This window comes from Podarcis liolepis (genome assembly GCF_965112155.1).
Source record: "Podarcis liolepis genome assembly, chromosome: 2".
NCBI classification, from domain to species: domain Eukaryota; kingdom Metazoa; phylum Chordata; class Lepidosauria; order Squamata; family Lacertidae; genus Podarcis; species Podarcis liolepis.
This window is the reverse complement of record NC_139555.1, coordinates 115,315,615-115,341,719: the sequence shown is the minus strand read 5'-3', so window position 1 is coordinate 115,341,719 and position 26,105 is coordinate 115,315,615. Positions and strand designations below refer to the sequence as shown.

The 26,105-nt window shown below is 45.6% G+C and overlaps 2 protein-coding genes across 7 annotated transcripts in view; one reads left to right on the top strand and one right to left on the bottom strand.

Annotated features, from left to right (window-relative positions):
- The window catches only part of TNXB (tenascin XB), a 121,608-nt gene extending 119,497 nt beyond the window's left edge, over positions 1–2,111 (top strand). For both annotated transcript variants that reach the window (XM_083491005.1, XM_083490995.1), the window contains exon 46: positions 186–2,111. The gene's annotated coding sequence lies outside the window, so the exon portion shown is untranslated. The remainder of the gene's footprint in view (positions 1–185) is intronic.
- Positions 2,112–3,186: 1,075 nt separating this feature from the next.
- CYP21A2 (cytochrome P450 family 21 subfamily A member 2) lies at positions 3,187–26,105 on the bottom strand. 5 transcript variants are annotated; one of them, XR_014523073.1, is made up of 11 exons: positions 25,749–26,094; positions 20,036–20,125; positions 17,652–17,806; positions 15,732–15,827; positions 12,758–12,859; positions 11,735–11,821; positions 9,040–9,243; positions 6,990–7,893; positions 6,391–6,549; positions 5,110–6,311; positions 3,187–3,942 (listed from the first exon to the last, which is right to left on the bottom strand). XR_014523073.1 is itself a non-coding variant. In XM_083492707.1 (10 exons), the coding sequence occupies exons 1-10, from the start codon at positions 25,972–25,974 to the stop codon at positions 3,677–3,679; spliced, it is 1,500 nt and encodes a 499-aa protein (XP_083348833.1). In that variant the 5' UTR covers positions 25,975–26,105; the 3' UTR covers positions 3,187–3,676. The 5 variants fall into 5 exon arrangements, 1 of the variants encoding a protein (XP_083348833.1); XR_014523075.1 differs by having other exon boundaries at positions 6,391–6,489; positions 7,322–7,893; XR_014523072.1 differs by having other exon boundaries at positions 5,110–6,549.

Below are 26,105 nucleotides of genomic sequence, written 5' to 3'. Positions count from 1 at the left end.
GCCGGCCATGCCCAAGAGAAAGGCCTCTGGTTTCTTCAGAAAGGTATATTTATATACCTTCTTTGTTTCGTTATAGATCATCTCCCAGATGTCTTTGGGCATGTCCACCAAAGGTGAAAGAATGTACCTTCAGTTTCATTACATTTCCAACATTTATTATCAGGCAAATGATAGATTTTAGTTAGTTTTCTACATGCGGGAAGAAATTTGAAACGGTCTGCCGTGGGAACCCCTACCTGCTGTCTGAATTGGTACAGCCCAGACACAGGTTTGAAAGCTCAGTGAGAAGGAGGCCAGTGTTGCGGTCATCTAGCAGAGCGCTTTACAAATAATAAGTGTTGTTATCGCCTTGGGCTTCACAGCTGTTGGCTTAGCCTGACCTACCAAATTGTTTGTGAGAGAGACAGAGCTGCAGCTGTGAAGTGGGAAATATCTCAGTGTCTTGCAACTTGAAGCTCTTTTACCATACAAGTGAAATTGTGACTGGAGTTTCCACCACGCCTTGAGGGAAAATGTATTCAGGCCATTGGTGGGGAGCGGAAATGTAATTTCTTTAAGGGCCAGATTCAATCCAAGTTGGCCATGCCTCCTCTAATGGATGAGAAGTGTAAACTGGACAAAACGGAATAAAAGGAACAGCCTTACCTGAAGGCAAACAGGCTACAGGTTTTTTTGGTAGAGTAGGAGAGAGCTCTATATTTCTGTTTCCAGCCTCTTCCTCTGTGCCATTGAACGCTACCAGGTCTCATTCAAAAGTGGAGTATGCATGTGCATTCCTTGAACTTATTCCTCTGGATACGGGGAAAATTGTTTTAAGAAAAAATGTAAGCAGCACTCCAGATGTGGAATGGCACCAGAAAAATGACCTGATGGGTTGACTTAAGGCTGCTGGAGACCCTCGGCCCTTCAGATGTTGTCGGACTCCAACTCCCATGAGCCCCAGCCAGCATGATGGGAGTTGTAGTCCAACAAAACTTCTGGAGGGCCCTGAATGAAAGAATCTGTTGATAGGTGCTGAAGGAAGTCACAGATGGAGAACAGTTCTCAAATTGATTTCTTATTTTAAACAATGAATGTGTTGAAGCTGAGAAGAGCGAAACAGCAAATAGTGCTTGTTTAAAAAGTTAGGAGCGCAACAGTTCTAAGCAAACCAGAGTGTCGCTTTGATTGCATAAGGAAAGGTAGAGGGGAGTTTGAAATCTGCAAGCCGTGTTGCCTGATTTCACATGCAGGTACACACATAAACACATTTAGCCAAATTGTGCCTCCGCTGTGGCCTTCTAAAAATGGTAGGCGACTTCTTCACAAAAGGATCCTGCCATTTGAACACTGGCCTCAGATCGCAACTCAGCCTCTGCTGCTCCAGAAGGCAGAAGCTATAGAGAGCCCATCTTAGTTATAAGGAACCTAGGAAGCTGTTTTATACAGAGCCAGAACATTGGTCCATCAAGCTCTGAATCTACTGGCAGCGTTTCAGGCAGGATCTCTCCCAACTCTTCCTGGAGAGGCCATTGGAGGGGGCTGGGACCTTTTACACGCCAATCAGATGCTCTAGCACTGGGCCAAGATGGGAACTAAAGCCTGGAAAAATGAAAGGCAGGTGGAGAGGGAGAGAGAGAACTAGGGTGGCAAGAAACGAGGTGTTTCCAATCTCCCTGGCAGGATCTTGATTTCTTGCTGTCGTTTCTCTGCAAGTGTCAGAAGCCCGGCACGCACCTTGTGCACTCAGCACCTTCCGACTGCCATCCTGGGTGGCTCCAGCGAGAGCCCTGAATAAAAGACGGTGCAAACAGAATCGCACATGCAGTTAGCGCTTCTCTCAAGGCCCCTGGATCGCAGCACGTGTCCTCGGCACTTTGGGGGAAACAGGGTTTGCTTTTCTCCCCTGTGAGGGCAGCGCAAGCGCATTGCTCCTGGGCAGAAGCTGTCGCTGACCTGAGATGGGGCAGGATCTTTGCACAGGGTGGGAGGGGCAGGCTGTACAGTGGTACTTTTCGGGGGGGGTGCATCAGGGTAAATTTTCTCTATACGAAGCGCTTGGTGGGGGGAATGTTATTTTTTAGATCCTTGTGAGAAAAACGTTTAAAATAAAAAATAAATTTTGGAAAAAAGGATAGAGAAGGAATTGCGTCCTTCTTTTGCTGGTGGTTTATTCGCGAAAGGGGTGTTTGGCTCAGTGAATGCCTGTGAATACAAACTGCAAGGAATCGCAAGTGGGAAGAGAGTAGGGCTGCTGTGCTTAGTTTCTGCTTGCGGGGATTTTCCCGTACGCATCTGGTTGATCACTGGGTTGATGGGCAAGGTAGGCCATTGGCCTGATCCTGCAGGGCTGTTCTTGGCTCAGCTTTTTGAGAACTGATTTTGAGAACTGATTACGGGTCTCTTGAATCTTAGGGAGTGGAGGATGGGGCAGAGCCAAGCAGCAGCGGACAGAGGGCAGACCTTCCTCACAACCTACTTGCTTTCCTCTATGGGCCGGAGGGAAAGTGGGTATGAATGAGTGGGTGCCCATGATAAGAAGAAGCATTACTTATTTAATTTACACTCCACCCTTTTTCTCCAAAGGCCTCAAGGTGGTTTGCCACCTCCCCGTTTTAGCCTTGCAACAACCCTCTGAGGTAGGCTAGGCTGAGAGGCAGTAGACTGGACCAGAGTCACCTAGTGAGCTTCATGGCTGAGTCGGGATTCAAAGCCTGGACTCCCAGGCTTTTGCCAACCTGGAACCATCCAGATGTCATGGGGCTACAACTCTCACTGGCTCCTAGTCAGCATGACCCCGTCACCAGGGTTGTTGGGAGTTGGGGTCAAGCAACAGACTGAGGGCTAAATGTGTCCTCACTACTGTTTTAAAACATAAGACCCAATACCTGGATGATCTAAAAGTTCAGGATAGTGTGTGTGTGTGTGTGTGTGTGTGTGTGTGTGTGTGTGTACGTGCATAATTATAATTATTTATTGAATTTACAGTATATACCGCCCTATACCGAGAGGTCTGAGGGCGGTTCACAGAATAAAATCAAAATATAAAACCACAAGATACATAACCAAAATTAAAAGAACAACCCAATAACCCCCACCCCCAAAAACACATTTTAAAAGGCCATAGGATCCTCACAACATTTAAAGTAGGACAATTAACAAACCTCGTTAGAAAGCCACTCGTTAGAAAGACCATGATCTCAGAAATGTTTGCAGCAATATTTATTGTGTGATACACAGGATCTATCACATGATGCTGACACAAACCCCTACACTAACACACTGAAACAGAACTAAAGTACAACACTCTCCCTCCGATCTCTTTTCCCCCAATCGCAAGATGCCCATGACTCAAGTGTCTCTCCCTATATGTAACTGAACTGTGAAAAAGGCTCTTTGTGAAGACAAAATATTTATTTTTCGCCATTTCTTTTGTAGCAAAAGAAAATCTTTTATAAAAAGCCAGTCCAATGTACACTAAGGTTAAATTGATTAACGTTTATTACATCTATCTACAAATAGCTAGAGTATATCTCCCGAGGAGCTCAAAGTGGCATAAAATAATTCTCCCATCCCCCCCTTCTATATTATCCTCACAACGACTCAATTGAGAGTCGGCGACTGTCCCAAGATAACAGCATCGTAGAATTGCAGAGTTGGAAGGGACTGAGTGTCGTCCCGACTGCCAGCGGAGGCCTCATTTTGCAAGTTCAGACACCGCTGCCCAGGGAACCAGCCTCACCCTGAAGGGCTTGCAATGCACAATAAACCGATAGGACCCCCTGAGGTCAGGGAGGTGTCCAGGCGATGGGGGCAATATCTGGAAATCCCGCAGGGTGTGTGCAAGGACGTGGAAAGCTTCCATGCGCCCCAGAGTCTCCCCCAGGCAGACCCGTGCCCCACAACCGAATGGAATGAGTTGCCTCTGGGCCTCCCCCGAGGGGTCCTCCTCCAGGAACCTCTCTAGGCAAGAAGAGAAAGCTTCTGTTAGGAAGAGAATTGCCCACCCATGGAAGCAAAAGATTCAGGGCACAGGTACCCAGGGCACTATTTGCATGGAATTTACATATGCTGATTTAAATGTCAAGGCAACATGTTTTCGCCCAGATCACCCCATATAATTTCTTCCATTGATCTGCACCCTGCCCAAATACCATTTGTTTCCCATTCATTTATGCTCAATTCCCCTCAACTCATTCCGGTTCATGCTGTCCTCAATTATCTCTATTTAAAGCCAAAGTAAAGGGATGCAGGTGGTGCTGTGGGTTAAACCACAGAGCCTAGGACTTGCCGATCAGAAGGTCGGCGGTTCGAATCCCCGTGATGGGGTGAGCTCCCTGCTCCTGCCAACCTAGCAGTTCGAAAGCACGTCAAAGTGCAAGTAGATAAATAGGTAGTGCAAGTAGATAAATACCTCCGGCGGGAAGGTAAACAGCATTTCCGAGCACTGCTCTGGTTCGCCAGAAGCGGCTTAGTCATGCTGGCCACATGACCCGGAAGCTGTACGTCGGCTCCCTCAGCCATTAAAGCGAGATGAGTGCCGCAACCCCAGAGTCGGCCACGACTGGACCTAATAGTCAGGGGTCCCTTTACCTTTAATTAAATTTATTGGGAACATAGAAAGCTGCCTTATACAGATATTCACTCCTAGCAATTAATCGGTATGTAGTCAATCGAATCCCCGCGGCGGGGTGCACTCCCGTTGCTCGGTCCCAGCGCCTGCCAACCTAGCAGTTCGAAATCACCCCCGGGTGCAAGTAGATAAATAGGGACCGCTTACTAGCGGGAAGGTAAACGGCGTTCCGTGTGCTGCGCTGGCTCGCCAGATGCAGCTTCGTCACGCTGGCCACGTGACCCGGAAGTGTCTCCGGACAGCGCTGGCCCCCGGGCTCTTGAGTGAGATGGGCGCACAACCCTAGAGTCTGTCAAGACTCGCCCGTACGGGCAGGGGTACCTTTACCTTTACCTTTAGTTCAATCAAAATATGTGTCAGGTGAAAGTGCAGGTGAGCCCTTGCTTTCTCATTGTGACACAGATCTCTCTCTCTCTCTCTCTCTCTCTCTCTCTCTCTCTCTCTCTCACACACACACACACACACACACACACACACACACACACACAGTGCAATACCTGGTCTGAACTCCAGGGGGTGGTGCCACTTGCTCTCGTCATGATGGGCCCCATAGAGATTAGTGATGACTGTTGTCCCCTTGGGAATGGAAAAACCAGACAAGCTTGGAGTGGAGAGAATACAAAAAAATGAGTTAATATCTGCCATCTCACAGGCAGCAGGGTCTCAGCTTCCTCTCCTCTCTGCCCTGACCACCTTCTCAGAGACAGCCTTGGCAACTATTGCAAATGCAAAGACTCCTGTCCTGAGCACACAGCCGGGGAACACACAGAGCAGGGATGGATGGGTGGTGAACCTGAGGCCTGGGGGACAAATGTATCTCTTGTCCGGTCCCCGGAAGTCTTCCTGGGGCTGCAGTTCCCTTTCAGCCACCCACCTCAACCTTTCACCTGCCCTGCTCTGAAAGATGTTTTTGCATGCCTGGCATATGTCCTCAAACGCTGGTCGTGCTTCCCTAGATGGAGGATGGAGGATGGAGGATGGAGGATGGAGGGGGCTGTGACAATGTGCCTAGAAAGTACTGCAAATAGGTTTTAAAAAAGATATATTCATAGCTTCACCCTGTTTTGCCTCTGGCTCTGACAAACGCAGGAATGTGACCCCCATAAGAATTCAATATTCCTGGTACAGTGCATAGCGCAAACTCCTCTGAGCCTCTGAAATCCACCCCACTTCTCCCTTCTCTTCTCTCTTACATGAGGTCTGGGTTCAAAACCTCCCTCCCGCATTGGTGTCAATGGTAGCAAGGCCTCACTAGAAACAGGGAAAAGCCTTGTAAGCATCGGCCTTAACAGGCCTGAGAAGGGAGCCATGGGGAAACTACACTGCTGGCTCTCCCCAACATCCCGAGTGGCACTGACCAAGCATCATTTCCTGTCGGGGTGCATGGGATCTATGAGTTTCCTATGCTTCCCAATCCAATTTACTGCTGCTAAGGAACAGCAGGGAAAGATCTTTTCCTTTATACCTTGCTTCTGAGCTCCTCAAGGGTGTCCTTTTGGCCGTTGTAGGAAGTCGGATTAGATGGAGCTCTGATGCCGCACTGCAGGTGTTTTATGTACTGTATTTTTTGCTCTATAAGACGCACTTTTCCCCTCCAAAAAAGTAAGGGGAAATGTGTGTGCGTCTTATGGAGCAAATGCAGGCGGGAGGCTCTGCTCAGCACTCCCTTTAAAGAGACGCGTGGAGCGTGTGTGCGGCTCTTGGGAGCTTTTCCTCCTCGAGGAAAAGCCCCCAAGAGCCACACACACACTCCGCACACTCTTTAAAGGGAGCGCGGCTCTTGGGGGAGCCTTAGCCGTGCACAGCCTCTCCCGGGTAGGGGATGAAGGCTAAGCAAGAAGCCAGGACAGCCAGCGGATTGCAGCACAGCAATCCCACTAGCTGTCCTGGCTTCTGGGATTCAGATTTTTTTTTTCCTTGTTTTCCTCTTCCAAAAACTAGGTGTCAGGAAACTGACATCAGAGCAACAGGCGAAGGAGAGGCTCTCCGATTCTGCAGGGGAATGTACATGCACTAGGGGGAGACGCAGCTTGATGGAGGGGGAAGGAAATCAGCGTAACACCAAGGATCCAGGAGAGCAAATGGGAGAAGAGGTGGAAGGGCTCCGGGATTCTTCCTTGGAAGTCAGTGAGGAGAGCCCTGGTCCTCCACTACCCACGCCCACCTTGCGCAGGAGACTCCCGTGCAATGAGACGCGGAGACGATTGGGAGTCAAACAACTCTTATGCTGGCAACGGTTTAAGAAATGCCCACAGACAGACTCTGCGAGCGACTGAGGCAGCCACGCTGAGATGGGCTGTGCAGTCAGGACGGTTTAACCCAGGCAGCCAAGCTCCAAAAGGGGACAGTTTACGCACGAGTAACTCCAAACCACTACACTAGGTGCATCTTATAGAGCGCAAAATACGGTATATACAGTGGTGCCTTGGTAGTTGAACAGCTTGGCTCCCGAACAAATCGGCTCCCAAATGCTGCAAACCTGGAAGTGAGTGTTCCGGTTTGCAAACGTTTTTTGGAAGCCGAGCATCTGACACAGCTTCTGATTGAGTGCAGGAAGCTCCTGCAGCCAATCAGAAGCCTCACCTTGGTTTTCGAAGCTGGGGAAGGGGGAGGAGCTCAGTCCAGGCAACTCCATCTTCTGGGGAGGACGATGAGTAGAGGAGCTCTGTCCTAGTTTGTTGTTTTAGCAATAAATCTGAAATAATTAACAGCCAGAGTTGTCTCGCGTTTGTAGGAGAGACCAAGCCATAACATTTGGCTTCCCATATCTCCAACCTCAAACTCAGTTCTCCAGGTATCTACATCTGTTTGGGAACACGTTTTTAAACATCCACAACTTATGCTTATGGGAAGCAATTCACTAATCAAATTAACAGCAGCAGCAGCATAAAAGTGGGAGCAAGAGCTGCGCTGTTAACCCCTTCTTGACACCAAGCTCAGAAGTCCACTGCATTGGCATGGATATCTATCAGCCCAGCGAATGTTCGCACATGAGAATCTACAGGTCTCAACACCAACGTGTGGCTATCAGAGGTGGTCCAGCAGCACAGCCCCCGTGGTTCCCTTCTACACATGGAGAATGTCAGGATAGGCCTTGCAGAAAGTGGGTACCTTGTATCCCGGATGGTCATGTGGGGCAAAGCAAGGACTGCCGAGGGGCGCAAGCGCAAGGTCTCCAAGATGGTGGCGTTCAAGAAGGGCAGGTGCTCCCGGTCACTATAGGTGGGGTCACGGCTTGTTCCCACCACAGCCATGAGCTCTTCATGGATTCGCTCCTGGATCTGGAGTGGCAGAGATAAGAACAAATCGGAGTGCGGAGAAAACATTCCAGCAGATTTAGGAGCCCTGTAGTTTGCTATAGACCCAGGCTGACATGAGAGGACGCAACCCTTAGGCACAGAAAGCCTCCCTACCCCACCCTGCACAAACACAGGCTGAATAACAGCATTGTAGAGTTGGAAGAGACCCCAAGCGTCATCTAGTCTAACTCCCATGACAGATGGGCATCCAACCTCTGCTCAGAAACCTCCAAGAAAGAATGAAGAAATCCTGAAAAAAGAGCAGTGGCAAGGGAAATTTATGGACTATGTGGAACTGGCAAAACTGAAGCATAAATTACGCGACAAGGACGACTGTGATTTTAAAGAAGAATGGGAACCTTTTACAAAGTACTTAAAGAAACAACAAAATGAAGTGATCTCCTTGGCAGGTTTTGAATAAACAGACACAAATTTATTATTGGTAAAATAAAAGGTAAAGGTAAAGGTACCCCGACCATTAGGGCCAGTCGTGACCGACACTGGGGTCGCGGCACTCATCTCGCTTTATTGGCCAAGGGAGCAGGCGTACAGCTTCTGGGTCATGTGGCCAGCATGACTAAGCCGCTTCTGGCGAACCAGAGCAGAGCACGGAAACGGCGTTTACCTTCCCGCCGGAGCAGTACCTATTTATCTACTTGCACTTTGACGTGCTTTTGAACTGCTAGGTTGGCAGGAGCAGGGACCGAGCAACAGGAGCTCACCCCGTCGCGGGGATTCAAACTGCCGACCTTCTGATCGGCAAGCCCTAGGCTCTGTGGTTTAACCCACAGCGCCACCCGCGTCCCCATTGGTAACATATAGACAGATAAATTAAGGATCATTACAATTTTAGAATATGCAGAGAGTAACATGTGATCAAAAACCAGAGAGAGGACCTGAGGGAAGTCTGGGAGGGGGTGGGAGGGTGGGTTCTTTTCAGGGATAGGGGTGGGAAATTTTTTTGGGGGGATGAGGTTGATATGTTTTTGATAAATTGTTATGTTGAAATATTTAATAATAATAAAAAATTATAAAAAAATAAACCCCCCAAGAAAGGAGAGAGGGGGGATGTACTGTGGCCTAGCGAACCACCAAGCTTGGGATGACACACACACCAATGCTTCCTACCTGTGGGCGATGCACCAAAAAGGCCACAGCCCAGTTGAGTAAAGTTGCTGTGGTCTCAGTACCTCCGATGAGCATGTCAACAATGGCCATGTGGACGTGTTCCGGCACAAGGCCCGTCCCCTTGCTCTCACTAGCCTCATGGTCATGCTGGAATTGCAGCATGTGGTCCACCATGTCCTGTCCTTCTGAGGTGCTGTGGGGCTCCTGAGAGAGAGAGAGAGAGAGAGAGAGAGAGAGAGAGAGCAGAAGTGGATTAGTGCCCAAGCAAGGAGAACTTCAAGGCAGCAATGCTTCCAAGTATCAGTTGCTGGAAACCACACGAGGGGAGAATGTTCTCGTGCTTCAGTCCTGCTTGCCAGTTTTCCTCAGGCCACCATGAGAACAGGGTGCTGGACGCGGTGGGCCACTGGCCTCTTCCACCAGGCCTCTTCTAATATTCTTCAGCTCTCCCAAAATCAAGAGACCCCAATGCTATGACCTCTTCAGTTTCTGCTTAACCAGGACGCCGCCCACTCCTCCCCAAGGGAATCTAAGTGTGCAGGTCCCGTGGGTTATCCGTGAGGCGAGGTCCGAGTCCAGTCCGAGGTCAAAGGTCCAGTATGAAGGCAGTCCGTCAAAGCTGAAGCTGGGTGCAGGGCAGGGAGTTGGGCGAGGTCAGGAAAGCAGGAAAGCAGGACAGGGTTCAAGCAGGAACTGGCTACCAATGATGTTGCTCCCGCAACTTGGGACTGGAGCTGGCTGGTTTTTCTCTGCCCCGAGGCAAAGGGCAGCCCCGATCCACAGGTGACTCACCTCTCCTGGCCTGGAGGCGAGCACTCCTTCTGCGGGAACTTAGTTCCCTCCGCCTCTCTGCCCTGAGCCTCTGCAGCTCAGGAGAGGCTGGAGGGTTACCGGACCCAGAGGCAACCTCAGCTTCCCCTGACGGGGCTGAGAGTGGAGCACCTGCAGGCAATGGGTCCTCCATCACCTCAGGAGCCAGAGCACTCAGCTGGAGCCTGCACCTGAGGATCCAGCACAGGTGAGGACCCTTCAGGCTCAAGCCCCAACCCCAGCTCAGCTGGTTCTAGAGGTGGGGAATCCTGTGCAGGGTGGGATTCCTCAGGTTCAGCATCCGAGTCCGAATCCCAGGCCATCACACTAAGAGCCCTGACTGAATCTAATCTTCACCTCCATCTGTCATGAAAAGCCCACCCCAAGCCCCATCACTGAAATCGCCCCACCGTTTTGTCTGTTCATGTGACAGGGCCTTCTCGGTGGTGGCTCCCCATCTGAGGAATGGCCTACTTGTATTTGTTTCCCTAAGTATGAACATTCTGGAGGAATTTCAAACCTTCTCATTCAACAGAGGCATTCACTAACACAGGAATGGACAACTTGTGGCCCTTTTCAGGTAATGTTGGACTTCAGTCGGTCTCAGTGAGGCCAGGTAACAGTTGATGTGATGGGAATTCAATGTAGCTCTGGAAGGCCACAAGTCCCCCCCCCCCCAGTCCTTTACTAATGGATGGATCTTGACAATTCACCCTTCCCCACTCAGACATGAAGCTCATTGGGTGACCTTGGGCCTGTCTCGATCTCCTAGCCTAGCCTACCTCACAGTGTTGTGGTGGGAAGGAACTGGGGAACCATGTGCCCCACCTTGAACTCCTTGGAAGATAAAGGTAGTATATAAAAGTAATAAACAAATAAATGAACAAATAGTCCTCTGCACCATTGTCCACCCTGTTTTGGAGGGTCCCTCGGCTCTCGAGTTAATTTTCAGGGGGGTTGCAGGTGGGAGAGGGAAACTGGCAAAAACAAAGCCCTAACCTGCCACTCCCCTTCCATTAGCAGAAGCATCCGCTGGATCAAGAGGCCTTCCTTGAGAAATAAAGAAGTTTTGGGGAATAATACACGAGTAACTTAAGAAAATGCTAAAAAAAAAACCTTGATAAAAAATCCCGAAGCTTATCTGTTAGGGTTGGTAGGCCACATACCACATATGAAAAAAAACAATCTTTTTATATGCAACAACAGCTGCCAGGGTAGTGATTGCTACTAAATGGAAATCTCAGGACATACCAACAAAGGAAGAGTGGATTTGTAAATTAAGTGAGTATATAGAATTGGCAAAATTAACTTCAATTATAAGATATCAATCAAATCAAAAGTTAAGAATGGAGTGGAAGTATTTCGAAGATTATATGTCAAAATATTGTTCTAAAAATGACATGTTAATAGGCTTAGGATAAAAAATGTAAGCAATAACAAAACAAACAAAGGGGAAAAAATCAGAATTCAACAAAAATAATTTATTATAGAATGCAAGGGGAAAAATGTAGAAAGAAATATACAGAAGTCGAATTGCTGTGGAGGGGAGGGTGGTGGGTTTTATAATTAAGTGTATAATTATGCAACTGTTGTAATGTAGTTATTATATTTTATGTGAGGGAATCATTGGGAATTTTGGTTATTATGTATATATGTTAAGTTCCAATAAAGATCTTTTAATTATATATTTTTTTTTAAAAAGGCCTTCCATTGAGCACCACTGCACCAGTTGGATTTCTACCCAACAAATGCATGATGTCATCTTCCATAGTACCTTGAAGTGCTGCTTCTCCACATTGCTGCATCAAGGGCCAATGAGTGTCCCGGTCTCCTGCTGCAGATCCCCACAAGAAGATCCCAACCTGCTCACCCTCCATATCCTCACCTGGTGTTTCTTCATCACGTGCTGGACCAAGGCATCCCGGCTTTCGATGCAGGAGAGCAGGTGGCGCAAATTGGCATTGGGGAAGACCTAGGGTGTCAGGGAAGCAGAAAGTAGCTGATTTCCAGCACAAAACACCCAGAGACCCACCCAATTATTTCTCCCACTTTTGCAGAGAACCAGGCTATCTCAGCATAGCAAAGTCCAAAGCAGCCTGCTTGCTTGAGCTGTGCAGCAAAGCGCTTTGACTAGAACCAGTCAATAAACTTGCTTTAATAATAATAATAATAATAATAATAATAATAATAATAATAATGTTTGTTTATACCCCGCCCATCTGGCTTGGTTTTCCCAGCCACTCTGGACATCTCCCAACAGAAAATTAAAAACACGATAAAACATCAAACACTTCCCTAAACAGGGCTGCCTTCAGATGTCTTCTAAAAGTCAGATAGTTGTCTATTTCCTTGACACCTGATGGGAGGGTGTTTGAAATATACTTGGAGTTGAGAGTGGATTTCATGCTCTTTATTCAGCTCATAGTGGTGAGGAGGAATGGAAGTTCCCGCAGAATGTCTGCTTTATATACATTATTTACACAACAGGCCCCATGTGATTGGCTAATTCCGGGATTCACCTGTAGGCCAATCAGGTTGCGGATTCACTTCCACCTGAAGCTGGATTGGGTGGCTCCTGTGGACCAATCAGACTGCTGCATTCTGGACCCTATTGTTGTAGGACCAATCAGACTGCTGCATTCTGAATCCTATTCAACTCAGTACGTAACAGCATTCCACAGGGCGGGCACCACTACCAAGAAGGCCCTCTGCCTGGTTCCCTATAAACCACACTTCTTGCAATGAGGGAACTGCTAGAAGGCCCTCAGAGCTGGACCTTAGTATCTGGGCAGAACAATGGGGTGGAGATGCTCTTTAAGAAAGTGAAATTGACCCTGGCCAAGCAAGGCAAGTTTAGGTGGTGGTGGTGTTTCCCCCCTAGTTAGCCAGCTCATTGCTGTCCCTGTACCTTGAGGAAGGGCAAGGCATCCACCACCTGGACAGAGATTGCACCCCACTTTTCCATTATCTTGTAGATGCAGTCATGCAGTTTCTCAATGGTGAAATTGTCCTGAAGTGGAGGAAAGTGAAGAGTCAGGCTGGAGACGAAGACAAATGGCAGGAGGGGTGCTGGGAGAGTCGATTCATATGAGAGCCAGTGTGGTGTAGTGGTTAAGAGTGGTAGTCTTGCAATCTGGGGAACTGGGTTTGCGTCTCCGCTCCTCCACATGCAGCTGCTGGGTGACCTTGGGCCAGTCACACTTCTCTGAAGTCTCTCAACCCCACTCACCTCACAGAGTGTTTGTTGTGGGGGAGGAAGGAAAAGGAGGATGTTAGCCGCTTTGAGACTCCTTCGGGTAGTGATAAAGCGGGATATGAAATCCAAACTCCTCCTCCTCTTCTTCTTCTTCTTCATTTCTGGCAAATTTATCAAACTCACACTTTCTGAAACAATATGTGACCCAAAACACAGCCTTCTTTCAAAGTACGCACCTGCCCGAATCTTGTGAGGCTGTTCTCCGACTACACAAGATTGGCAGAAATACAAATATGGGGGGGGGGGAGTGTGCAAAAGTTGCTAGCATCAAATTAGAGAAAACTGCTTGTGTAGAACTGTGTACATACATTAGTAAAAACTGTGTATGAAAAGATAAATAGGTTTAAAGGCAAATCTAAAAAAATGTAGTATAAAAGGTAAAGGGAATCCTGACCATTAGGTCCAGTCACGGACGACTCTGGGGTTGCAGCGCTCATCTCGCTTTGTTGGCCGAGGGAGCCAGCGTACAGCTTCCGGGTCATGTGGCCAGCAGGACTAAGCCGCTTCTGGCGAACCAGAGCAGCGCATGGAAACACAGTTTACCTTCCTGCCAGAGTGATACCTATTTATCTACCTGCACTTTGACGTGCTTTCGAACTGCTAGGTTGGCAGGAGCAGGGACTGAGCAACGGGAACTCACCCCGTCGCAGGGATTTGAACCACCGACCTTCTGATTGGCAAGCCCTAGGCTCTGTGGTTCAGATCCCTTTATAGTATAAACACTGACAACTGGGAAACACTGGCCTGTGAGCGCTCCAGTTGGAGAACAGCCTTTACCAAAGGTGTCCTGGGCTTTGAAGACACTCGAACTCAGGACGCAAGGGATAAACGCGCTAAGAGGAAGGCACGCTTGGCAAACCCTCACTGTGATCAACTCCCGCCTGGAAACCAATGTCCCCACTGTGGAAGCACGTGTGGGTCCAGAATTGGCCTCCACAGTCACTTACAGACTCATTGTTAAAACCGTTTTTATGGAAGACAATCTTACTCGGCTACGAGGGATTGCCAAAGAAGAAGAAGGTGACATTTGCACTAAAATGCTGCCTGAATTTCGTGGGGTTTTTAAAAAAAGAAAAAAAGAAAATGAAAATTGCTGCAAAATGTAGAAAACTGAATTTAAAATTAGGGGGGGGGGGATGAGAAATTGAGAGGACTAGAACTGACAACTCTTTCCATCCCTAGTCGGAGCAGATAGCCATGAGAAAAGGTGATTTAACAGGAAGAGGAGTCTAATGACAACAGTGATATTTCCTGCCAATACAGTCAAACCTCAGCTGTTGAACATAATCTGTTCTGGAAGAACGCTCAGCTTCTGGGAAGAAGTTCAACAACCAAGGCACGGCTTCCCAAAAGCATTCGAAAACCAGAGCATTTACTTCCGAGTTTTTGACGTTCAGGATCCAAAATGTTACAAAACGGAGGCGTTCAGGATCCGAGATTTGACTGTACACCTGATGACTCAGCAATAGGGATAGGGACAAATTTGGAATTGTACACGTTTTGCTGCAGTGACCTAATTTGCTTTGTTCCCTAAACATGAACTGAAATTCAGCTGCCCTTGCCAAATTTTGTGGCGCGTTTCTCCAGATAAATGAGGTGTACAAAAATGCAGTTTAGTGGGAAAGCAATGACAATAACAAAAACAACAACAACAACTTATTATTTATACCCCACACATCCATGTACATCTGTGAAAATAGCACGCTGTGAGAACAGGATACCTGGACTAGATGGGCCACTGACTGATCCAGGCTCTTCTTACATTTGTATGTGTATATTAAGAGGAAATTAAGGGAATGTGAGTGTATTAGGGTATCGCCCACTAAAATACTTATGAATTCTCCTGGGGACTTCTCTGGATTTTGCATTGCAGTTCTTGGGGCAAGTAATGTGCAAGAATGCACATGCTAGCATAAGATGTGCATAAAATACATGAATCTGTGAAAATGACAGACAAAAATGTTTTATATTAGGGCGAAATGCATTGCAAAAATGGGTAAATTAGGGAAACATATTAAATCTGGCTAACATAAACAGCCTGCACAATTCATGATTCTTCAGGTTTGTCATGTATCCCTTTTGAAAATCTCTACACAAAAGGAGATTTAAATAGAGAGGAGAGCAAGCGCTGTGCTTTGCAACCTCCAGAGTGGAGAGAACACTTTTTTCTGTAAGATTCTTCCTGATAATTTCCCAAGTATCTTTGGGGTCAGAATTTTCAATGTCAATTAGATTAAGCCCTATCAAGTTCAATTTTCTCCTACAAATTAATGATAAATTGTAAATTACACTATCACTTAAGAGGTCGTAGAGGAGAGAATCAGGAGATAGGGCTCTTATCACACCGGAAGATCCAATATTTCAAGGTTCTCAGCCATACTCTTACAGATAAAGGAAGTATTCCCAACTCACAACATATTTATTCATATTTTAAAGAGTTTGTAAGTCCTAATAACGACCTCAGAAGGGATGCATGGAATTTATCCAACCTCTTGAGGTCAAATGAGGACATTTTAAGATAGACAAATTGCAAACTGATGTGCACTTACAGAGATCTGAACTTAAGAATGGGAAAAGGAGAAACTGAGGGGGACTGAAGTGGACAAATTTCTCTGTTCCTACTCACCAAAGGCCCAAACAAGACGCTGCAGATGATCCCACAGGCTTGCAGGGAGAAATCCTGAGCCAAGTCCACAGGTTTGCCCCCATAACCATGGAAAACCTGACAAAACCAGAAGAGGAAAAGGCTTCCCTTAGAACGTGTGGCATCATCTGGGCAATAGATATTGGTCATCATATAGACATGGAAGCATGAGAACGATTGTGGAATTTTGATATAAAATTACAGCATGTTACGGTTTATAAGAAAATTATACAAAAATGACATATCGTTGGTATCTAACACCAAGTAAACTGGCAAAAATGGATATATCTAAATCAAACAACGTTGGAAATGTAAAGAGGAAGGAGGTTCTTTTTATCATATGTGGTGGTCTTGTAGTAAGGTTAAAGCTCTCTGGGAAATGATATATAATGAATTGAAAAGGATGTTCAAAGTAACTTAAAAAAAAAACCCCAGAAGCTTTTCTCTGGGGAATTATAGGGACAGAACTACCTAAACTGTATAGAAACTTATTTATGTATGCTACTACAGCAGCAAGAATGCTACTTGCCCAAAAATGGAAACAAGCAGAAGTCCCAGCAAAGGAAGAATGGAATATGCAGAAATGGTAAAACTGACCAGAAGAATAAGAAATCAAGATAACAAACTTTTTATAAAAGAATGGAAATGGTTTATTGAATATTTACAGATGAATTGTAAACAGGTAAAAACATTGGCAGGGTTATTGCAATAACCTGCATTTTTATAGGAGTATATATTTATAGTAGATAATTAAATGAGCAAGTTATATGAATTTGGATATGCAGAAGATATTAAAAAATAAATTTAAGGAACCGCAGAAGGAGGGGAAGGAAGTCAATTTTTGAAATGTTAAATGGATTGTAAAACTAATGGAAAGGTATAAATTTGAAACGTATGAATAAAAACCTATTTTTTAAAAAAGTGTAGCGTCGGAAGGCACTAAAGAGAAGCTTGTTTTCAACTATGCAAATGTACAAACCGGGTGCAGAACTCAAGCCTTCTGAAAATAGCTCACTTCACTTAAAAGAACAGATGGGAATCTCAGGCCTGGAGGTTGAATGCGGCCCTCCAAGCTTTGCTATCTGACCCTCAGGACCATGGGTGGCAAACTATGGTCCACGGGCAGTCCAGGAATCGCCGCATGGATCGCCAGCACGTGCGTTCTTTCCTTCTTCCTCACATGACGGCCGCGACAGTAACCTCCTCCCTCCCTCCTCCTGGCTTCTCCCCGCCCTGCCTAGAGGAGGAAGGGGGCTGGGTTTTGTTGGTGCCAGCAGCAGCAGCGCTTCAGCGCCACCATTTTAAGCAGCCCCTCTCCGGAGCCCTTTCATGCTCCGCTCATCGTCCCTCCGCCACCAGCCCCTGCCGCTCACAAGACACAGGTAAGCAGCCACCAGGGCTCGTCCGGTGCTGTGCAGAAGGGAGGAGAGAGTCGTGGGCGGGTGGCTTATAGTCCAGTCCCCCCACAAGGTTGGAGGGACAGTGGACTGGCCCCCTGCTGAAAAAGTTTGCTGACCCCTGCTCAGGACTCTCCCCCTTCCTTAGAAAGTGATGATGCTTTTCGCTTGCCTGAAGGTGCACCCAGAAACCCCTGACTTTTGGATGGCTCAAGCGCAGCCCACCACAGCCCACCATCTCTGTTGCTCCGCCCATGTTTCCCACTGGCTCCGCCCACCAACGGCATGTGACCCGCATAACGCATAATGGCATGTGACCCCTGACATAAAATAGAACGACATGGTTCTGGGTTTTATTGCCCAAGCTAGAGGTTCCACATTTTTTTGTTTTTTTAAAAGGGGAGGGGATGTGAAGGGAAGTTCTGTTGCATGAGTGGAAGTCCTGGCTTTGCAAGATGCACAAGCCGCCCACCCTGCTCAGTCGGTGGTGTTTGCAGCATCTCACCTTGCAGAGCTGACGAGCCTGGCTCTGGACAATCTGCTCCATGTTTCCTCGCAGGCAGCGTTGGAAAGCTACGTGGGCCATTTTTCTCTGCAGTCTCCAGGTCGGCGTATAGTTGCCCAAGGAGAGGTCCTTGCCTCCCAACGAAACAAGGTTTGCTGCAGGGTGAGAAGTAGGAGGGAGAGAAGGAATGCTTCCAGACTGCTGCTGTTTCCAGGGGGTGGGGGGCGGAATGCAATCACACACCAGCAAATTGCGATGGAAACCAGAGCAGAAATTGCCGGAATTCGTCCATTGGCCCCATTGCCAGAAGGGAAATCAATTAAGCCAGGAATTGCTGTTGTTGCTTACAGTCTGCAAATGATACAGAATTTATTTGTTTCCCCTCCCAATTTCCATTGCCTGTGCACTGAAATGATTGGGGTGGAACAATGTAACGTCAACGATGAACTGTATACATTGTTAAAATAAAAAAATTCCTTCCAGTAGCACCTTAAAGACCAACTAAGTTAGTTCTTGGTATAAGCTTTTGTGTGCATGCACACTTCTTCAGATACACTGAAACAGAAGTTGCCAGATCCTTCTATATAGTGAAAAGGTGGGGAGGGGTATTACTCAGAAGGGTGGTGGGAATGGGAGATTGGCAGATAGCTGAGATGAGCCTGTTGACGACTCTTAACGACTGTAATAGGTCTTACAGGAAAAGGCAAGGGGTGAGAAGGTGAGAAATGGCTTAGTCATGTATAATGAGATAAGAATCCAATGTCTCTGTTCAGACCAGGTCTCTCCATTGTTTTAAGTTTGGTAATGAACTCATTAAGTTTGGTAATGAACCCTTCTGAGTAATACCCCTCCCCACCTTCTCACTATATAGAAGGATCTGGCAACTTCTGTTTCAGTGTATCTGAAGAAGTGTGCATGCACACAAAAGCTTATACCAAGAACTAACTTAGTTGGTCTTTAAGGTGCTACTGGAAGGAATTTTTTTATTTTGACTATGGCAGACCAACACGGCTACCTATCTGTAACTGTATACATTGTTGGAATCTCCGCTCGGCCAAGCTGATAAAGTCTCATCTTCCTTCGGCCGAGCCTTCGAATTGCCTCCCGACGTATAACGACCTCAAGCCTTTGATGAGGCTTCAAGGCACATTCTATTCAGCAGAGTTCCCAGCACAGGGAAGAGACGAGAGGTTTGGGCTACATGCTATGCTTTATTTCTTACTACGCAGACAGCAAAGAAATATACATCCTCTGTCTACGAAAGCAGAGAGCAACTGAACAAAGGAACAAAGGAAACAGGAAACCACTAACGTCACATCCCATCTCCCTTCCCGTGAGACTGGAAGGTCTCTGGAATGTAAACAGAGTCCTGTGACTCCAAGCAGCTGCTCAGTGAGAAACAGAAACTAACATACATGACGTATAACTTGGGTTTTGGCAGAAGACAAGCTGCGGCAGAAAGGAAACAGGTCTACATGCAGCAAAGAACAAGACAGAATGGAATATGCATCCTGTTTTCACCCCTATTTGGAATCGGGCCCTGAGCTGCTTCTCCTGCTGCTGCTGCTCTCTCCTAGCTTCCTATTTTACAACTACCTGTAATATTAAAATGTTTTCATTCACCTAGGCAAAAATACACAAGGAGGGTGGCAAAATAGTGCCAGAGAAAGGGGAGGAATTTTCCCAACAGACAGAGCAGAAACATATTCAGAAATGGAGTCACTGCCATGGTAGGCATGAAAGAAAATTACCTCAGTGGTATTTGCTATGAAAAGTGTTTGATTGTGGGAGAATCAACATAATGTAACCACTATGTAGAACAAGGCCATTAGGGTCAACCTGAAGCCCACAGTTTACACAAAGCTTCCCAGTCAAAACACAGTTTGATTGGCACTTTCTGTTTCCATGTGAAGGCAGCCATTTTGATTTGCCACCACTACTAGGCACCTAAAACTGGCTCCAGGAAGGTGCATGAGGGGGTACGGTAGAGGGATTTCCTTGCCAATGTTTGTCACGATTCTGCTTTCACATGGGAACAGGAAGTGAGGGCTTTGTGTTTCTCTAGTCCAGGCCTTCCTTGACTCTATGGTCAGGTTCAGATGTAACAATAAACCATGGCTTGCTCTTGCAAGCATGAGCCCAAATCTCTCCCTCTGCCCTTATCCATACAAGACAAGGGAATTGAAAGCTTGCAATTTTGAATAAACTGTAGTTTCTCATTATCTCCAACTGAGGGGACTAAGTTCTTTTCTGACTGTGATTAGTGAGCAAACTAGGCTAATGAACCAAGGATTGATCCGTGTTTGCTTAAGCAGTCATGGCTGGTTGTTACGTTTCAACCAGGCCTTTGTGTATGTCTTCCCATTCAACCAGGTTACAATTACCAACAAATCCGTGAGGCCGTCCTGCAAAATCAGACCATTTCCGCAGCAGCGCCTCCCGAATCAGATCTGTGCTATTCAGAACCACCATGTCTAAGAAAAAGAAAAAGAAATTCAAAAGCTGCTTATATAATAATATATTTTTTTAAAAAAATATTTTATACCCCACCCTTCCCAGTTTAAAAACCAGCCTCAGGGCGGCTAACAGCAAATATAAAACATTGATTAAAATGTGACTTAAAAACAGCATAAAATACAACATAAAATACAACATAAAATGCAGCATCAATATCAATAAAATTCAAAAATTCAGGGGTCATTTCTTGGGGGGACCCAGTTAGTAGACATCAAATGATCACCAGGGCTAACTGGCCAAGTTGGTTCTACTAGGGCCAGCAAGGAGACCAGGGAAGAATTTAAATGTGGGGTCCCAGAAAGGGTTTCTTCATAGAAGGGAAAGGGGGAGTGTGGGGAAGGTTTCTGCTTTGGTCTTGGTGTGGCAGTTGCAGACAAGGACCCGGGAGACCAGGCTTCAAGACCCCACTTGCCCCTGAAACTCACTGGGTGACCTTGGGCCAGTCACTGCCTCACAGGGTTGTTAAAATAAAAAAAATCCTTCTAGTAGCACCTTAAAGACCAACTAAGTTAGTTCTTGGTATGAGCTTTCGTGTGCATGCACACTTCTTCAGATACGTATCTGAAGGTATCTGAAGAAGTGTGAATGCACACGAAAGCTCATACCAAGAACTAACTTAGTTGGTCTTTAAGGTGCTACTAGAAGGATTTTTTTATTTTGACTATGGCAGACCAACACGGCTACCTATCTGTCACAGGGTTGTTGTGAGGCTCAAACGAGGAAAGGAAAAGCCATATATGCCACATTAAGCTCCATGGGAAAAAATGAAATATAAATACAACTGGGATATAAACGCAATAAAGAAATTGTTATGTATTGAAGTTCTCACCCTGGCCACCAGGGGTATTGTGTATATTGTTTTCACTCAAGTCCACGTCAGTTAATTTAGACGGGAAACCCTGGGTCGTTGTTCTTGTTACAATGTTGACAGCCGGTTGCCTATAAAAGGCCGGCTGTGCTGTTCAGTTCAGTTCAGTTCAGTTCAAGGTTGCTTATAAAGAACTACTTGGAGAAATCTCTGTGTCGTCTGCTATGTCCACCCACTATTTAATAGAAATAATATATTGTTGTTGTTGTTGTTGTTGTTGTTTAGTCATTTAGTCGTGTCTGACTCTTCATGTCGCCATGGACCAGAGCACGCCAGGCACTCCTGTCTTCCACTGCCTCCCGCAGTTTGGTCAAACTCATGCTGGTAGCTTCGAGAACACTGTCCAACCATGTCGTCCCCTTCTCCTTGTGCCCTCCATCTTTCCCAGCATCAGGGTCTTTTCCAGGAAGTCTTCTCTTCTCCTGAGGTGGCCAAAGTCTTGGAGCCTCAGCTTCACGATCTGTCCTTCCAGTGAGCACTCAGGGCTGATTTCCTGAAGAATGGATAGGTCCGATCTGCTTGCAGTCCATGGGACTCTCAAGAGTCTCCTCCAGCACCATAATTCAAAAGCATCCATTCTTCGGCGATCAGCCTTCTTTATCGTCCAGCTCTCACTTCCATACATCACTACTGGGAAAACCATAGCTTTTACTATACGGACCTTTGTGGGCTGCTATGCTAGTTACTTCAATTCATTGCTTTGTCAATGTTGCTTGTTAGCCTGTATGTGGATTGACATCTGATGCCCTTTTAAAATGTGTTGTGGAAGGGAGGGATATTACTAGGTTATACTTGTTTTTGTTTTTATTATGTATTTTGTGTTTTTATATTGTGATTTTACGTTGTGAACCACCCTGAGACCTGCAGATATAGGGCAGCATACAAACTTAATGAAATAATAATAATAATAATATCCAATTGCTTCAGGTTGCTGCATTTTCAATTGTTTTATCTTATCTTGTATTAAGTCCCATGAATTCCATTTTCTACATAACATCAATATACAGTCTCTATCAGTGATTTCCATTTTTTATATACATTTTAAAGGGACCCCAGACATTTTAGATCATTCCTAATTCCATTTCAGATCATTTAGTAATACTTTTAAACTTTACATATGAAGAAACCAAGCGATTTGTTTCAGTAACCATCAGAAGTCTGGTTTTGGTTTCCCCCCCTCCTGTGTAAACTTGACTCCCTATTCCACTGGGCTGATGATGATCAAAACTTAACCGCGACTAGAATCCAATGAATGTTGGTGCATTGGCCAGTTTAGGGCATAGGATGCCCTTATGTTTTTATTGCGTCATCAGATTTAACTCCGGGGAGACCCCTCCCGCTTTCTCTAGCGCAGACAGGTTCTTGTTGGACTCCATTTCCCATCAGTCCCCACCTGAACAGCCAATGGACAGGGGGTGATGGGAGTGGGAGTCCTGTAACGTTTGGAGAGCAGCAGTTTTCCCGTTCCGGATCTAGCGCCTGATCCGCATTCCCAACCGGCAGAGCCACTGAAAAACTAGGCTAGGCAAGTGGTAGATCAAAAAATCAAATCCCTGCCTTCTCTTCTGATAAAAGGATCCCACCTCGCCTGAAACCGCGGGAAGCCACTGTTAAGGCAGAATGGACAGTTCCACCAAAGTTCAAAGCGAAACAAAACAAGGAATTATTACTTAATTTGCCATCAAGATCATTTAGCCAGTCAGAAGATGCATCTCTCAAGCTGTGCTAATGAGGCTAATATTTTATTTTAGTTTTAAAAAAACAGCACCCATTTCCAAACAAACATGCAAGCGCAGGAATTATACCTGCTTAAACACTGGCCGTGATTTTATTTGCCAGCACATGGGAAGGCTGAGATCTAAATAGGGAATTATTGTAGCAATTTGGGATCGCTGAAATCAACAGCCGTGCTATGGAATGGAGAAACGTACCCAGGCACCTTAAAATTTTTAAATAATGGCAGAGGGGCAGCTGGATTCTGAAGGGCATGTGGTTAAAAAAACAAACAAGGAAGAGGGTTTCGTGACACATTAAAGGACTTTACACATCCATGACACCATAACCTTTTGTTGACTCAGACCCACTTCGTAAGATGCAGCTGTCTGTCATCAGATTCACCAGCCGAAGCAGACAGTCATCCATGAAAGTTTATGCTATAATAAATCAGTCCTTTATGGTGCCACAAGGCTCTTTGTTATTTTGTGGTCTGGTGACTTAAAGGAGAACTAGGAATCTCAGACATGGGTATTGATTATACACCCTTAGATGATTCAGTTTTCTTTACATTTTTTTTTAAAAGGATGTATTTTTTGACTTTTTTGTGTGACACTGAATTTTAAATAATTACTGTAGATATGTATATAGCCAATTCTAGGCTAAGCAGCTTCGTTGATTTAATTACTGTTCAGGGTAATTAGGAAGCTGTGAACCAGAGGAGGGATCTAGAGTATCTCTTTTGTGTGCAGAAGATTCCAGGTTCAAGCTCTGGCATTTTTAGACAGAGCTGAGAAGATTCCTTATCCAGAAACCCAGGACAGGCACTGCCAACAACTAAAGGGAAGTTTGAAATGCTTGATATTTTATCACCTTCTTCTTCTTCTTCTTCTTCTTCTTCTTCTTCTTCTTCTTCTTCTTCTTCTTCTGTTGGGAGCCACCCAGAGTGGCTGGGGAAACCCAGACAGATGGGCAGTGCAAATTATTATTATTATTATTATTATTATTATTATTATTATTATTATTATTATTATTATTATTATCATCATCATCATCATCATGACAATATTGAGGAAGAGAGACCAATAGTGTGACTTGGTTTATGGGGGCTTGCTGTGTCTCTATATATCAGGGAAATGAGGGAGGACCTCCTTCTTTGGAGGTCTTTAAGCAGAGGCTTGACAACCATATGTCAGGAGTGCTCTGATGGTGTTTCCTGCTTGGCAGGGGGTTGGACTCGATGGCCCTTGTGGTCTCTTCCAACTCTATGATTCTATGATTCTATGATTCTATGATTCTATGATTCTAGGAATAATTAGCTTTTTCTGTTCAGAAAAAGGACCCTAATGCAAACATTTTTGGGTGGTATGCAACATTGGTCACACTTCAAGCAGAGCTTTGGAAATTAATAATAAACATTGGATAGTTCCTCATTTTTGTAGAATTTAATAGTTGAAATGCCACTTCTCTTTATTATTCAAAAGGTGGCATGCAAAATAAGAATGAAAAAGCCAAGACTTTAATAATGTTTTTTTTAAAAAAAAAAATAATGCACTTCAAAAGACCCTGATACACTAAAGGACACTTAAGGTTCTTCCATTCGTTCTGTGATTTCCAGACATCTAAGAGGTGTCTCCCCCCCCCCCCCTTTTGTCCTGCCACTTTCCCCAGGAAAACCCACTGTTCACTGCTGAATTTTAACAAACGCCAATCAAGTTTTGATGTATGTTCTAATTACTATTACTTTTTCTTTTTAAAAAATTAACACTTTTGCATTATTGTAATAACCTTTGTGTGTAATTTTGTCATTTATGACCATGTATAAATAAATGTATTGGCTATTAAAAAAATAATAATCAAAGGCAACAGTGACAAGTAGAAAAAGAAACATGATCTTCTAAAAAGCTAAAATGCAGGAGCAAGAAAATAACCAAATACTAACAAAAAAAGTATTGCATATTTTTTTAAAAAAAGAATTACTATTTTGAATCATTGCAATATCCTTTTGTGCACAAGATCTTCATTTGTGCATATAAATAAACACTTTTCCTAGTAAATTTTATAAAGAGAGAATTGACAACCATAAAAGTGGGCAAACAAATGTGATATTCTAAAAAGTTAAAACGCAGAAGCAAGGCGATAACTGAAATACTAACAGACAAACGATTATACACACATATATTTTTTTAAATTGCTATTTTAAGCAATTGTAATGTCCTTTCCCCTTCGTGGATCACTGCCTTGCCATGGCGAAGGGGCTTGAATAACTCAGAGAAGCTATGAGCTATGCCGTGCAGGGCCACCCAAGATGGACAGGTCATAGTGGAGAGTTTTGACCAAACGTGATCCACCTGGAGCAGGAACCGGCAAGCCACTCCAGTATCCCTGCCAAGAAAACTCCAGGGACAAAGACAACGACAGAAGTGCCTGACGTGCTCTGGTCCATGGGGTCACGAAGAGTCGGACACGACTAAACGACTAAACAACAACAATGCCCTTTTATGCGCAAAATCTTCATTTGTGTATACAAACAAACATTTTAGCTGGTAAATTTTATAAAGAGAGAATTAGCAACCATAGAAGCAAGGAGGGGAGTCCACTTCTAAAAATGAAAATGCAGACAAGAATACCCCACACACACCAAAAAAAAAAACACCCCAAACTACAGTAAGAACCATTCACACTTCCTTTTGTCCTGTGATTGATAGGCAGAGAGGTTTGTCATTTGTCTCACCACTTTCCCCGAGAAAACCCACTGTTTACTGCTGAATCGGAACAAAAGCCAATTTGCAGAAAACCCAACCGAAGTTTCTTCTGATTCAGCAGTAAACAGGGGGGTGGGTGGGTGGGTGTTTTTCCCCTGGGACAAAAAAGAAACCTCTCAGACTCAGGGAACAAACAAACGTGGCTGAGTCCTAAGACAATAAAATGGCAAGACAATGTAAAATTGTGACTAAGCTATCCAATGCCTTAGTGATGAAGTTTTTGCGCTGGTTTACCTTTGCTGCCAAGGCGAAGGCGGAAGATGGAGCCATATTGCCGAGCCAAGTCATGGAAGTGGATGGGAAGGTCAGGATGGAACAGGTGGAGGAGATTGCCAACGAAGGGCAAGGCCCGAGGCCCGGGCAGTCTCCCCGAGTTCTTCAGAAAGCCGAACCCCCCATGCCGCCTTGTCAGCAGGGCTAGAACCAGCAGGAGGAGAACGAGGAGCGCAGCAGTTAGCATTTTTAAATGGCTTCAGGGGCCCCCATCCTGGTGCATATATAGCCAGGAACATTCATGGTTGGAGGTGGGGCAGGCAGGGAGAGCAAAGCCAAGCACCTCCCAGAACAACACTCTCTACCCAAAGCCTTCAA

Bases quoted from the DNA above. Each gene is read 5' to 3' on its own strand.
- CYP21A2 (XM_083492707.1), bottom strand. From the start codon at position 25,974: ATGCTAACTGCTGCGCTCCTCGTTCTCCTCCTGCTGGTTCTAGCCCTG. The intron at 9,244-11,734 runs GTGAGGATATGG...TCTCTCTCTCAG, and splicing joins ACGTGATGAAGAAACACCAG to GAGCCCCACAGCACCTCAGA. The intron at 7,894-9,039 runs GTAGGAAGCATT...CTGCCACTCCAG, and splicing joins TTTTGGTGCATCGCCCACAG to ATCCAGGAGCGAATCCATGA.